The following is a 13,938-nucleotide window of genomic DNA, read 5'->3' on the forward strand; positions in this document are numbered from 1 at the left end:
AGTTATGCCAGTTGGATTCGGGGTCTGCAGGCTTAGGAGCAGAGGAGAGTTGTTTGAGAAATTTTGTCCAGAACAGGTCGCTTGAAATTTTTTTGCGAAAGGTAATGGAATTAGAGGAGCGGGGGGGAGCCCCAAGATGCGACATGAAGATGGGGAGACTGAAGGTCCCAAGGAAGTGGTCAGACCAGGGGACCTGCTCCCAGCGGGTGTCGCCGGCTACGGTTTTGTATGCGGTAAGGTCCAGGAAAATGATGAGGTCTAGAGTGTGTCCCTTTTCATGGGTTGGGGAAGGTGAAGGTGGGGAAAAACCAAGAGAGATGAGGAAACTCTTCAGTTCAATCGTGTCCTTGTTGGAGTTGTTATCAAGGTGGAGACTGATGTCCCCAATGATCAAAAGTCTTTGAAATTTGAGGAAGGCGTTTGAAATGGTTTCGAGAACGAGATCAGAGGATTTGTTCCATTGGGTAGGTGGGCGGTAAAGAAGTAGGATACCCAGTGGGTGAGGTTGGAGTTCGTCATTGATCGAGGCTAGCATGTATTCTAGAGAGGTGTGGCTGCCCTTTTCGATGAGCTGGACATCGAAGAATGATTTGTAGATTAGTGCCAGGACCGCCTCCTTTTTCGGTTGGTTCTGGGAGAGAAGAGACCTTGGTAGCCATGGGAGCAGAGTTCATTTTGAGTAAATATGTCATCTTTTGTGATCCAAGATTCCGTGACGCATAGGAATCCCGGGTCAGAGTCTTTGAGTAGGTCCTTCAGGATTTGAATCTTATTGCAAGTGGATCTGGCGTTGCAATAGAGTGTTGGGACTGGGGTGAGAGGAATCTGAAGCAAGGTTGGGGAGATTTGCGGAGGGAACAGGTTTTAGGGATGCGTGGTTGACTCTTTGAGGGGTTTTTTTTTGGAGGGATGGTTTCTGGTGCGCAGCAACGTGGGGATTTTGAGGCCAGGGCAGATGTTAAAGTCAATTGAGGGGTCGGGAAGGTTGGGGGGAGGAGGTTTCAAGCAAGGGGTGGTGTAGGGAGAAGAGCAGAGCAGGAGAAGGAGCCATGAAGGCGGATTCATGATGAGGGTTAGTTTTTTTTTTGTTTGATTTTTTTTGTTATTGGGGGAGAGCTTTATCGGGGGAAGAGCTAGGTAGTTTGAATCAAAAGAGGAAGAAGATTGGGATGGAGCCCGATCTTAGAGGAGGGTGAACTATGATATCTAAACTGGATGAGCGACAGGATAGTGGACTGGGTAGTCTGCTAGGATTACGAACTGGATGATCAGCAGTAGGTAGAGTAAGAATCAGAACAGCTGGAAAATCAAACTTGGTAGCAGGGTAATAACATGTAGGGGTAATAAGTGGCAATGAGAAACAGTAAATCAAACTTGGTAGCAGGATAATAACGTGTAGGGGTAATAAGTGGCAATGAGAAACAATAAGTGTTCTATGAGGAGATGGCGACTGCTCATGCAGAGTAGCTGTGCTGTTAGTGGCGGTTGGACGGGTCAGTTGCCGTTAGCACTGGGACTTTTTCAGCAGGTTCCCCTGCTGGATCGGGGAGGGGGCGGGGCAGTGCTCCCACGCTGGTTGGTCGGCCCCGAAGTTGTTCTCTGCCCGCTGGTTTCGGTGCGGGGGATGGCTGGAGAAAAACTGCTGGTGCTGGGGCTTTTTTAGCAGGATCCCCTGCTGGATCGGGGGAGGGGGCGGAGCAGTGCTCTCACGCTGGTTGGTCGGCCCCAAAGTTGTTCTCTGCCCGCTGGTTTCGGTGCGGGGGGTGGCTGGAGAAAAGCTGCTGGTGCTGGGGCTTTTTTAGCAGGATCCCCTGCTGGATCGGGGGAGGGGGCGGAACAGTGCTCCCAAGCTGGTTGGTCGGCCCCGAAGTTGTTCTCTGCCCGCTGGTTTCGGTGCGGGGGACGGCTTGAATTAATACTTGAAAGATATTAATGATTAATACTTGAAAGATATTAATACATTAATACTTGAAAGATATTAATGTAGAACAAAATCTTTTCCAGAGAAAGGAAAATGGTAAAACCAGAGGACATAATTTGAGGTTGAGGGGTGGTAGACTCAAGAGCAATGTAAGGAAATTCTTCTTTACGGAGATGGTGGTGGATGCCTGGAATGTGCTCCCGAGAGAGGTGGTGAAGAGGGAAACGCTGACAGAGTTCAAAAAAGCGTGGGATGAACACAGAGGATATAGAATCAGAAAATAATAGTATATTAGTGAAGAACTAAGGCCAGTACTGGGCAGACTTGCACAGTCTGTGTTTGTACATGGACATTTGGTTGAGGATAGGCTATGGAGGGCGTCAATGGCTGGGATGGAGTAGATGGGCTGGAGTGAGCTTTGATGGAGACTTCAGTAGTTGGAACATAAACACAGAACCAGGCAGGGCATTGGATTCTTGCCCAGATATAGCTAAGAAGAAAAAAAATTTTAAAGATTGAACCAGGTTGGGCCATTCGGGTCTTTATCTGCTGTCATCTACTATGTTACTATGTTAAAGATGCTGCATGTTGGGAGGGGGGAGAAAGGATAGAGGAAGAATTGGGGTGGAGGAGAGGAAGGGAGAAATGATTGTTGTACATAAAAAAAAAGATATTTCACAAAAATAAGCCCTAGTGTGTTTTTTGGAACACAAATTAATATAAGACCATGTCTTATTTTTGGTGAAACATAGTAAGTATCTTTTTAAGGAAAGGGTTGTCTATGCCACATACATACTGAGGCTTCTATGCCATTCTGTGTCTATGAAGACAAATTAAAACAAAAAGCTTAGCCAGTGAGACTCTCGATATGGCCTAAAAATGTCAGATCATATTAGCCCGTTCTACAGAAAACTTCACTGGTTGCCGTTCGAGGGCAAGGGTCATCGTCAAATTTGCCTGCCTCTGCTTCAAAACCCCTAACAGGCTTATACCCCAATCTACATGTCACACCACTTTGTATTCCCAAGCTCCACTCGCACACGCAACGCCTATTTGTTTGCCTTACCCTCCCTAAAGGGCTGCATCTACAAGAGATTCCTTGATAGAACACTGTCATTCCAAGCAGGCAAATGGAATAAATGGCTAACCATCATCATCTCAAATACTCCCTCCTACCAATCCTTTAGGAAATCAATTAAAACCTATCTCTTTGATACATTTTTCTGACTCCTTCCGACCTTGTTGTACTTCAGAACAGTGGCGTACCAAGGGGGGGCGGGGGGTGGTCCACCCCAGGTGCAGCCTTAGGAGGGTGCACAGCCGGCCCGGTCCCTATCACGCTCCCACCCTCCCAGTGAGAGCAGCAAACCTCCCTCCAGTAGCGTCGGCTGCTTTGCGGCTTTCTCCTCCCTCTGCCGCGTCACTGATGTCATCAGTGACGCTTCACCGGCAGGAGAAAGCCGCAAAGCAGCTGACGCTCCTGGAGGGAGGTTTGCTGCTCTCGCTGGGAGGGTTGGAAATGTTCACTTGGAGGGGGGAGAGATAGGAGGGTCAGCGGGGGGTTCGGCTGGGAGGGGGGAGAAGCGGTCTGCCTCGGTGCTCCAAGGCCTGTCGCCATTACCTTCTTCGGGCAGCAGCAGCTTTTACAATTCGCTGCTGTTGCAGGCTTCAGACCTTCCTCTCTGCCGGGTCCTGCCTACTTCCTGTTTTCATGAAGACAGGACCCGACAGAGAGGAAGGCCTGAAGCCGGCAACAGCAGTGAATTGTGAATGCTGCTGCTGCCTGATGAAGTTCAGGACACCAGGCCTTGGGTGACAGAAGGAGGAAAGGGAGCAGAGGGGGAGAGAATTGGGGAGAGTGTTGCTGTACCCAACTGGAGGGAATGAAAGGAGATGCCAGGGCTTGGAGGGAAGAAGAGACACCAGGGCATGGAGGGAAGGAGGAAGGTATGCCAGATCAAGGGGAAAGGAAGGAGATGTCAGAGCATGGAGGGGGAGGGAAAGATGGAAGAAAAGGAAAGTAGAGAGATGTCGGGAATCAGGGAAGGGATGATGCCAGACCATGAGGTGGGAAGGAAAGAAAGGAGAAGAGAGAGATGCCAGAGCATAGGGGAGTGGGTGGTGACAGAGAGAGAAAAAACGGAGAGGTGACAGAGTTGAAATCAATCATGTACAAAGGAGAGAAGGGGCACGGGATAGATAGTTTATGGAAGGAGCATAGAAAGAGGGAAGATGCTATATGGAAGAGAGAGAGGGTGCACACTGGAAAGAAAGAGCACAGAGGGCAGTGAATGGAAGGAGCGAGATAGAGGGTGAACAGTAGATGGAAGGGGTAGAGAGAGGGAAACAGACACTGAATGGAAATGTGAGGAGAGGAAGGACAGCTGCTGAATGGAAGGTGTGAGGAAAGGAGGAGCAGATGCTGGAAGGGAAGTGGGGAGGAGAAATAAAAAAAAGGGCACATGCAGGATTGAGGGAAGAGGATAGAGTTAGTTACTGGAAGGAGTGAGGGAAAGAGGTGGCAAGCATATAGGTAGACACAGTGAAAGAGGGAAATTGAGACTGAATAGTAAAAAAGAATTTAGACAGAGGCAGAAAATAAATTGAGAAGGAAGACCAGGGAAGAACAGGAGGAAGGGAGCGGAGAGAGGAGATGCCAGAGCAGGGGGGAAGGAGAGGAGACGGATAACCAGACCAATGGGGGGTGAAAGGAGAGATGGAAGGGGGAGGCATACAGTTTTCTGGAAGAGGCATAGAAGGAGAGAAGATGCCATATAGGGGCAGAAAGAGAGATGGCAGACAGTGGATGGAAGGAAGAGAGTAACAAGAAGACGAGGGAAAGCAGAAACCAGAGAAGACAAAGATAGAACAAAAATTTTCTATTTATTTATTGCTTTAGGAGATATGTGTCACTGTTTCTGTGGTATTGCATTGTATGCAGAGTCCAGCTTCTTGCTGGTTCAATTTAACCTTTGTCTATGTATTTCTATTTTATCCCCCCTTTTACAAAACTGTGGAGTGTTTTTTAGCGCCAGCCGTGGTGGTAGCAGCTCTGATGCTCAGAATTCTATGAGCGTCAGAGCTGTTACCACCGTTGCTAAAATCCACACTACAGTTTTGTAAAAGGGGGAGGGGTAAGTTTGTGATGACATTCCATACTAGGCGAAGGTGTTTTCTGTGTTCTGTGTATTCGAAAGACATGGTTTTCTGTTAGGATTGACTGCAGGATTGATCTGTACTAGTCTGGCTTGTTTAGTTTTACAATGGGTGTATTGCTGTTGTACTTCTCACTGCAGGTATGTAAGATGCTGCCTTTTCATAGGTACTCATATGTGACATGTGGCTTGTTACTAAAAATCATGTTTTTTCGTACAGATGTGGGGGGTGTGCCAAAAAATGATGGGCCCCGGGTACGCCACTGCTTCAGAACTACTTATTGCATCCTTGACACCAATGTAATTTGAAACTATTCTTTGTAACACTCTCTGTAATACTATTGCATCCCTGACACCAATGTAACTCGAAACTACTCTCTGTAACATCGCTGTCTATGCACAGTCTCTTCCTCTGTAAACCGCTCTGAACTGTTTGTGTTACTTGCGGTATATAAAATAAAGTTATTATATTATAAAGTGCAACTAAAGAAGAAAACACTACCAGAGAAGTTATTTCCAAATTAATCAGTGCACAGTAGTAGTGCAAGCAACAATGTATTTTGTTCACTACAGAACAAAAATAACACCTGTAAAAGAAAACAGTGTTCCATTCTGGGTTTCTCAAAAAGCACTCACATTTTATTCTACCACAGTTCTATTCTCAAGAAACAAAGAACACGCCAGAAGACCCAGAATGAGAGGCAGACAGGATTCTTCTGAATTTTTATGCCTTTACCACATAGACATTTCAAACTAGATTTTGAATAATCTGAACCAGTGTTATCTTACCATTATTATCTCTCTTTCACAGCCAGATTATTATGCAGCACCTCTGGCCCTTATATACTTCAAGAGAAAGGCCTGAATAGAATTCATGTCATCATTATAAAAGCATGGAAGTTGATTTTAATGCTGCCTTTAAAAAGCCTTTGTTAGCAACCATCATGTTCACACAAAAATTTTTGTAAGAGTTAAGAAAACAGTTGAAGAGTTGGGGAGGCTCACAGTGGCGTACCAAAGGCATGCCGGGGTGGGGTGGGGGCCTGCGGGCAGGGAGTTCAGGGTTGTTGGAACATGATAAAGAAGGGGATCACAAACAGATTGGAGAAGGTTATCATGCTGCTGTACCGGGCCATGGTGCATCCTTACCTGGGAGTACTGCATACAGCACTGGTCACCGTACATGAAGAAAGACACGGTACTAATCGAGAGGGTCCAGAGAAAAATGACTAAGATGGTTAAGAGGTTGGAGGAGCTGCCCTACAGCAAAAGATTAGAGAAACTGGGTCTCTTCTCCCTCGAACAGAGGAGATTGAGAGGGGACATGATCGAAATATTTAAGGTACTGAAGGGAATAGACTTAATAGATAAGGACAGGTTGTTCGCCCTCTCCAAGGTAGGGAGAACGAGAGGGCACTCTTTAAAGTTGAAAGGGGATAGATTCTGTACAAACGTAAGGAAGTTCTTCTTCACCCAGAGAGTAGGGAAAACTGGAACACTCTCCCGGAGGCTGTCATAGGGGAAAACACCCTCCAGGGATTCAAGACTAAGTTAGACAAGTTCCTACTGAACAAGGACATACGCTGGTAGGGCTAGTCTCAGTTAGGGCGGTGGTCTTTGACCAATAGGGCCGCCGCATGAGCGGACTGCTGGGCATGATGGACCACTGGTCTGACTCAGCAGCGGCAACTCTTATGTTCTTATGTTCTGTGGTCCGCCTGTGCGCAGCCGTTGGCTTCAATAGCCCCTGCCCCCCTCTGACATCAACTTCCTCTTCTGGAGGGGGAGACCAGCAGATCCAATGGCCGCATACAGGCAGCCCGCAACCAATCTACACATTTTCTCACTCCCTGGAGGGGGATGCTTCACTTCGGGTGTCCGCTTCGCCAGGTACGTCACTGGAGGCTCATTTTCAAAGAGCATAAGCTTACAAAGTTCCATATGTTATCATGGAACCTTGTAAGTCTAAGTGCTTTGTAAATGAGCACCTTAGTCTTAATGCTTACTCAGCTCTCATCTACCAATCCTCACCATTTCATATGTCTGCATTGCCAATTGCACTTTGTCATCACTGTACTCCTTGCACTTGCTGTAGGCATTCTGGATCCGTTGCAAATGTTCCACCCGCTGCACTGGAGATAAGCTTCGCACTGTTGCAATGTAATGTGCGGCAGGCTGTCAATCTCTGCTTCTTATCTGTAAAGACACAACTATTTATTTATTTATTTGTTTTCTATCCCGTTCTCCCCAATGAGCTCAGAACGGGTTACAGGTTAACACACATAATATACAGTTAATGGATTATAATTTGCCATAATTATAGTACAAATTTTGTCAATACAAGTTTTTATCCTAACTTGACACATGCTAGGGATCTAATACCAATATACATAGAGGGGCATAATCAAAACAAACTTCTAAGTCCGTTTTAGGCCTAAGTCACTAGTCGCCCAAAGTCGGATATGGGAAAAGGTCCCATTTTCGAAAAATACATCCAACATTTTTTTTTTATTTTTTCTAAAATCATCTAACTGTACGTTCAACTGTCTGATCGTCCAAACCACTAAGTTGTCCATTTTTATACCCCATTTTTGTCCAAAAATTCGTCCCAAGTCAAATACGCCTAGAAAAAGACCTTTTGGACGTGGGCAGGGTCATCAAAGTGATGGACTGGACACCTAAACATTGCACAGAGTAGTGGGATACCTTATAGTAGTGCTGCCCGATTAAGGAAAAAAAATTTTGATTTGATTTGGTTCAGCCTATTGAATCGATTTTTTTCGATTTGATTTTCCTGCCCAATTGGGTGTTTTTTTTCACCCTCTTTGCCTTCACCTAACCACACTGGCGCCATGGTATAAACAAAATAAACAAACAAAAAAGACTTTTCCTCTCTCTATTAAATCCTAGCTTACGTTTGCGGTCTAACACCAGGCTTGGCAGGATACACATTTCAAATCTGACATATTGTAATCACAAAACAGAAAATAAAATTATTTTTTCTACCTTTTGTTGTCTGGTCATTATTCAAATCTTGTCGGTCCCAGGTTCTGGTTGTCTTCTGATAACTTGCTTGCCAGGGTCTCCTTCTTTCTTTTTTCTCCGTACTAACCATCAATCTTCCATCTCTGTCCTTACCTTCCCTCTCCTGGAAGTCTGGCATCTTTCCTTTTTTTCATCTTCATCCACAGATCCATCTCAACTACCCTTTCATCCAGCATCACTCCCTCTTTACCCACCATCTCTCCCTTTCTGTTTCCAACTACCCTCCTATCCAGCATCTCTATCCCCCCTCCACACCAACCTTTGTGTCCAACTTCTCTCCCTTTCTGTTCCTCTCATCCCTAAATCCCATTGTCCACCATTTCTCTCCTTCTCCTCTATTTTTAGACCTATTATTTCTTCCCCCAAAGTCCGGCATATGCACGTCTCTTTGAAACCTCCCTTCCCTCCCTCCATGTACTTCTACAACCAGGGCCCCCTCCCCTGAAGGCCTGCACCCCCTGAAGGCCTACACCCCACCCCTGAAGGCCAGCCTGTCCCCCCCCTCCCTCCCAGCATCAATTTACCTAATTTCAGCAGCCTACATAAGATCGCTGGCACTAGCGATCTTTGCAAGCTGGCAAACGTCTTCAGCGTTGTCTTCTCTCTGCCGCGGTCCCGCCCCTCCTCTGATGTCAGAGAAGGGTTGGGACCGCGGCAAAGAGAAGAGTGCTCCGAAGACATATGGCAGCTTGCAAAGATCGCTAGTTCAAGCAATCTTATGCAGGCTGAAATTAGGTAAATTGATTCCGGAGGCTAGTGGGGAAGCTGGGCACCAGTAGGAGGCCAGCAGGTAAGCCACTTCCCCACTGACCCTTCCCACTCACCCTCTAAAACAGGAGTGGCAGGCCAGCAAGAGGCAGCCCTGCCGCTCCTGCTTAGGGGCGAGGGGAGAGGGTCAGTCAATGAATCGGGAGGGCCGATTTTTTGTCATGGTAAATCAAAGTGAATCGGTGAATCGATTCGAATCGTGAATCGGGCAGCACTACTGTACAGGACAACTGCTGTGAACTTCACAAAAAGGTGCCACATACACATCTCACCACAACAATCTTATAGGTCATGGTGAGCCTCCCAAAACACCCCCCCAGAACCAACTAGACTCACTTTGTCTAACACCCCAATAGCCCTTATGGCTGCAGATGCCACTTATATGGCAGTACATAAGAGTTTTGGGAGTGCACGTTTCACCATGCATGCAGTGGTTAGAGTGGCTTATGGGCCTGGGTCCTCCTTTCCATGGTTCACTAGCCCATCCTTCAGACCACTTAAGCCACCTCTGTGCAGCTCTATTAGGCGTTCCTATGCCAGGCTGCCAGGAGCTGATGTTCTGGAGGCAGATATGTAAAGTTGTTATTATGATTTTTATGGGGGTGGGGGTGAGGTCAGTGATCACTGGGGCAGTGTATGGGGGGTCTGTACTTTGTGTCTGCAGTGCTTATCTGGTCACTTTGGATACCTTCTGTGGACTTAGACCTGTTTTTAGATGGCTTAAGTCACAACGTCCACGTTCCGTCTAGGCAGTGTTGTAAAACTTTCGGTTATACATGCAGTATGACTAAGTCTAGGACTGCCCACGTCCTGCCCAAATCCCACCCTCGACACTCCTCCTGAAACGCCCCTTTTAGCTTTGGGCATACTGCAGCACTGTGAAGGCCTACCGTAAGACATTTTTAGATACGTTTAAAACTCGGTTCGATTATCGGCATTTGGACGACTTGTGTTACTGATCATTCAGGTGCTGATTTAGGCCGAATTTTAGATATACAATCAAACCTCGGTTTGCGAATAACCCGGTTTGCGAGTGTTTTGCAAGACGAGCAAAACATTGTCGCAAAACTTGTCTCGCAAACCGAGTGTTGACTCGATTTGCAAGCACCCCTCCCCCCAATAACCGGCATCGCTCCCCCCCCGCTCGCAAAGGCCCCCCCCCCACTCGAACCGGCACCCCCCACCCGAACAATTGAACTTACCCCCCCCCCCCCGCCTGGCACCGGTACACAACCCACAGGACATGCCGATGCCACTAGAAGATCTTCCTGCTTCTGCCAGGCCTTGAGCATGCATCTGTGCATGTTCAAGGCCCTCTAATTCTCCCTCTCGCCGAGATTCTCAGAGATGTCCGAGAATCTCGGCGAGAGGGAGAATTAGAAGGCCTTAAGCATGCACAGATGCAGGCTTAAAGCCCAGCAGAGGCAGGAAGATCTTCTAGCGGCACCGGCACGTCCTGTGGGCTGTGTGCCGGTGCCAGACGGGAGGGGGGGGTAAGTTCAAGTTGTTCGGGTGCTTTGATATACGAGTATTTTGGTTTATGAGCATGCTTCTGGAACGAATTATGCTCATAAAGCAATGTTACTTACCGTAATAGTTGTTATCCAGGGACAGCAGGCAGCTATTCTCACTAAAGGGTGACGTGATCCAACGGAGCCCCGATGCAGACGCCTCACAAGCAGTTTTGCTTGAAGAAACTCGAAGTTTCGAGTTGCCCATACCGCGCATGCGCGAGTGCCTTCGCGCCCCGTGCAGGCACATCTCTCCTCAGTTCAGATAGCTAGCAGAGAAGCCAACCCAGGGGAGGTGGGTGGGACGTGAGAATAGCTGCCTGCTGTCCCTGGATAACAACTGTTACGGTAAGTAACATTGCTTTATCACAGGACAGCAGGCAGGTATTCTCACTAATGGGTGACCTCCAAGCTAACCATAATGGGATGGTGGGAGAGTTGGCAACTTAGGAGAATAAATTTTGCAACACTGTTTGGCCAAACTGTCCATCCCGTCTGGAGAATGTATCCAGACAATAATGAGAAGTGAAGATATGAACCGAGGACCAAGTGGCAGCCTTACAAATTTCCTCAATAGGTGTAGATCTGAGGAAAGCCACAGAAGCTGCCATTGCTCTGACCTTATGGGCTGTGATTTTACTGTGAAGGGGTAATCCAGCCTGGGCATAGCTGAATGAGATATAAGCTGCCATCCAGTTGGAAATGGTGCGCTTAGAGATAGGATGTCCCAACTTGTTCGGATCAAAGGAGATGAAAAGTTGAGGAGCAGTTCTGTGCGGTTTGGTGTTCCAGGTAGAAAGCCAAAGCACGCTTACAGTCCAGAGTATGAAGAGCTGATTCTCCAGGGTGAGAATGAGGCTTTGGAAAAAAACACTGGAAGAACAATGGATTGGTTGAGATGAAATTCCGAAACAACTTTAGGAAGGAATTTGGGATGAGTGCGAAGCACCACCTTGTCATGATGGAACACTGTAAAAGGTGGGTCAGCTACCAAGGCTTGGAGCTCACTGACTCGTCTAGCCGAAGTGAGACCAATGAGGAAGACAACTTTCCAAGTGAGATACTTCAGATGAGCCTTGTGAAGAGGTTCAAAGGGAGGTTTCATAAGTTGAGAAAGAACAACATTGAGGTCCCAAACCACTGGAGGCGGTTTGAGAGGGGGATTGACATGGAAAAGTCCTTTCATGAATCTGGAAACCACAGGATGAGCAGAGAGAGGTTTCCCTTGAAGCGGCTGATGGAAAGCAGCAATTGCACTAAGATGGACTCGTATCGATGTAGATTTGAGGCCAGAATGAGAAAGGTGCAAAAGATAGTCCAAAACCGAAGACAAGGAGGAGTGTTGTGGCTCGTGATGATGAGAGAAACACCAAGTAGAGACTCTGGTCCACTTTTGGTGGTAGCACTGTCGAGTGGCAGGCTTCTGTGAAGCTTCCAAGACGTCTCGCACAAGTTGGGAAAACTGTAGAGGAGTTATGTTGAGAGGAACCAAGCTGTCAGGTGTAGGGACTGCAGGTTGGGATGAAGCATAGATCCCTGATGCTGTGTAAGTAGCAAGGGAAAAACAGGTAGAGGATACGGCTCCCTGGTGCTGAGTTGAAGGAGAAGGGAGTACACCAGGGTTGTCTGGGCCACCGTGGAGCAATCAGAATCATAGTGGCCCGATCTGACTTCAGTTTGACTAGAGTCTTCTGAATGAGAGGGAATGGAGGAAACACATATAGGAAGAGATTTGTCCAGTCCAGAAGAAAAGCATCTGCCTCGAGGCGCTGAGGAGTGTAGATCCTGGAGCAGAACTGAGGCAGTTTGAAGTTGGGGGGGGCCGCGAAGAGGTCTATCTGAGGCGTTCCCCACTGAGTGAAGATCTGATGAAGGGGCGTGGAGTGGAGAGTCCATTCATGCAGTTGCAGAAGATGACTCAAGTTGTCTGCTAAGGCATTGTCCGCCCCTTAATTAAACAGCTTTGAGGAAGGTGTTGTGGCGAATCGCTCAATTCCACACTTTCAGAGCTTCCTGGCAGAGGGAGGCTGATCCCGTCCCCTCCCTGTTCGTTGATATACTACATGGCAACTTGGTTGTCTGTGCGAAGGAGGACAACCTGGTCATGAATCAGATGTTGAAAAGGCATTGAGAGCGTTGAAGATCGCCCTGAGTTCCAGGAGATTGATGTGGCACTGGCGGTACATGCTGGTCCAGTATCCCTGGGTGCTGAGGCCGTCCAGTTGAGCTCCCAAGCATAAGTCAACGAGTCGGTCCGTGAGGACTTTCTGGTGACGGGGCGCGGTGAACAGTAAACCTCTGGATAGATTGGAGGATAGCATTCACCAACGAAGAGACTGTTGCAGAGCAGGAGTGACCTGGATGTGTCGAGACAGAGGGTCGGACACCTGCGTCCACTGAGATGCCAGTATCCACTGAGGAATCTTGAGGTGAAGTCTGGCAAAAGGAGTCACGTGAACTGTAGAGGCCATGTGGCCAGAATGATCATCATGTGTCTCGCCGAGATGGGACAGGCGAGAGGACACTGAGTGACAGAGGTGGAGGAGAGCTTCCTGGCGTGGAGGGAGGAACGCTCTGAGTTGGGTAGTGTCCAGGACAGCTCCGATGAAGGGGAGAGTCTGAGAAGGCTGAAGATGGGATTTTGGGAAGTTTATCTCCAATCACAGATGCTGCAGCAACCAAATTGTCTTCTGGGTCGCAAGGACAACTCCCTGAGATGTTGAATTCTTGATGAGCCAGTTGTCCAGGTAGGGGAACACCTGGAGGCCATGGTTCCTGAGTGCTGCGGCCACTACTACCAGGCACTTGGTGAAGACTCTGGTGACGAGGCCAGGCCGAAGGGGGAGCACTCAGTATTGAAGATGAAGACGTCCCACCCTGAATCTGAGGTATTGATGGGAGGCCGGGTGAATGGTAATGTGAGTGTAGGCCTCCTTGAGATCTAGAGAGCATAACCAGTCGTCTGCTCAATAAGGGGGTACAGGGATGCTAGGGTCAACATGCAAAATTTTTCTTTGACCAGAAATTTGTTGAGCACCCTGAGATCCAAAATGGGGCGCAGATCACCCGTCTTCTTCAGAACATGGAAGTACCGGGAGTAGAAACCCTTGTTCTGTTGTGACAAAGGAACTGGCTCGACAGCCCCGAGCTGCAACAAGGCCTGGGCTTCCTGAAGAAGAAGGGCGGTCTGGGTCAAGTTGGAAGGATACTCTCTTGGAGGATGTTCCGGGGGAACTTGATGGAGCTGAAGAGAGTATCCCTCCTTGACGATGGAGAGGACCCACAGGTCGGTGGTGATAGTGGTCCATCGGTGATAAAAGTGATGGAGACGACCTCCAATCGGTGGAGCAACTGGGAAAGGCAGAACGACAGATGTTATGCCCTCTATGAGACAGTGAAAAGGGCTGAGGAGCCTTGGGGACTGTTGATGGTTGAGGCTTCTGATGCTGCTTTTGAGAATGCTGCCTCTTCACAGGCTGACAGATGGGTGGAGCCTGTTTTGGAGGGGAACGCCGCTGGTAGATCAACGGTGGGTGTG

General features: G+C 48.0%; 1 protein-coding gene across 1 annotated transcript in view; it reads right to left on the reverse strand.

Moving 5' to 3' along the window:
• The window catches only part of ING5 (inhibitor of growth family member 5), a 517,953-nt gene that overhangs the window by 345,291 nt on the left and 158,724 nt on the right, over positions 1–13,938 (reverse strand). The window contains exon 4 of the mRNA XM_033958242.1: positions 7,108–7,251. Coding sequence (XP_033814133.1) covers positions 7,108–7,251 — 144 coding nt within the window. The remainder of the gene's footprint in view (positions 1–7,107; positions 7,252–13,938) is intronic.

The sequence above is a fragment of the Geotrypetes seraphini genome, chromosome 9 (assembly GCF_902459505.1).
Source record: "Geotrypetes seraphini chromosome 9, aGeoSer1.1, whole genome shotgun sequence".
Taxonomy (NCBI): Eukaryota; Metazoa; Chordata; class Amphibia; order Gymnophiona; family Dermophiidae; genus Geotrypetes; species Geotrypetes seraphini.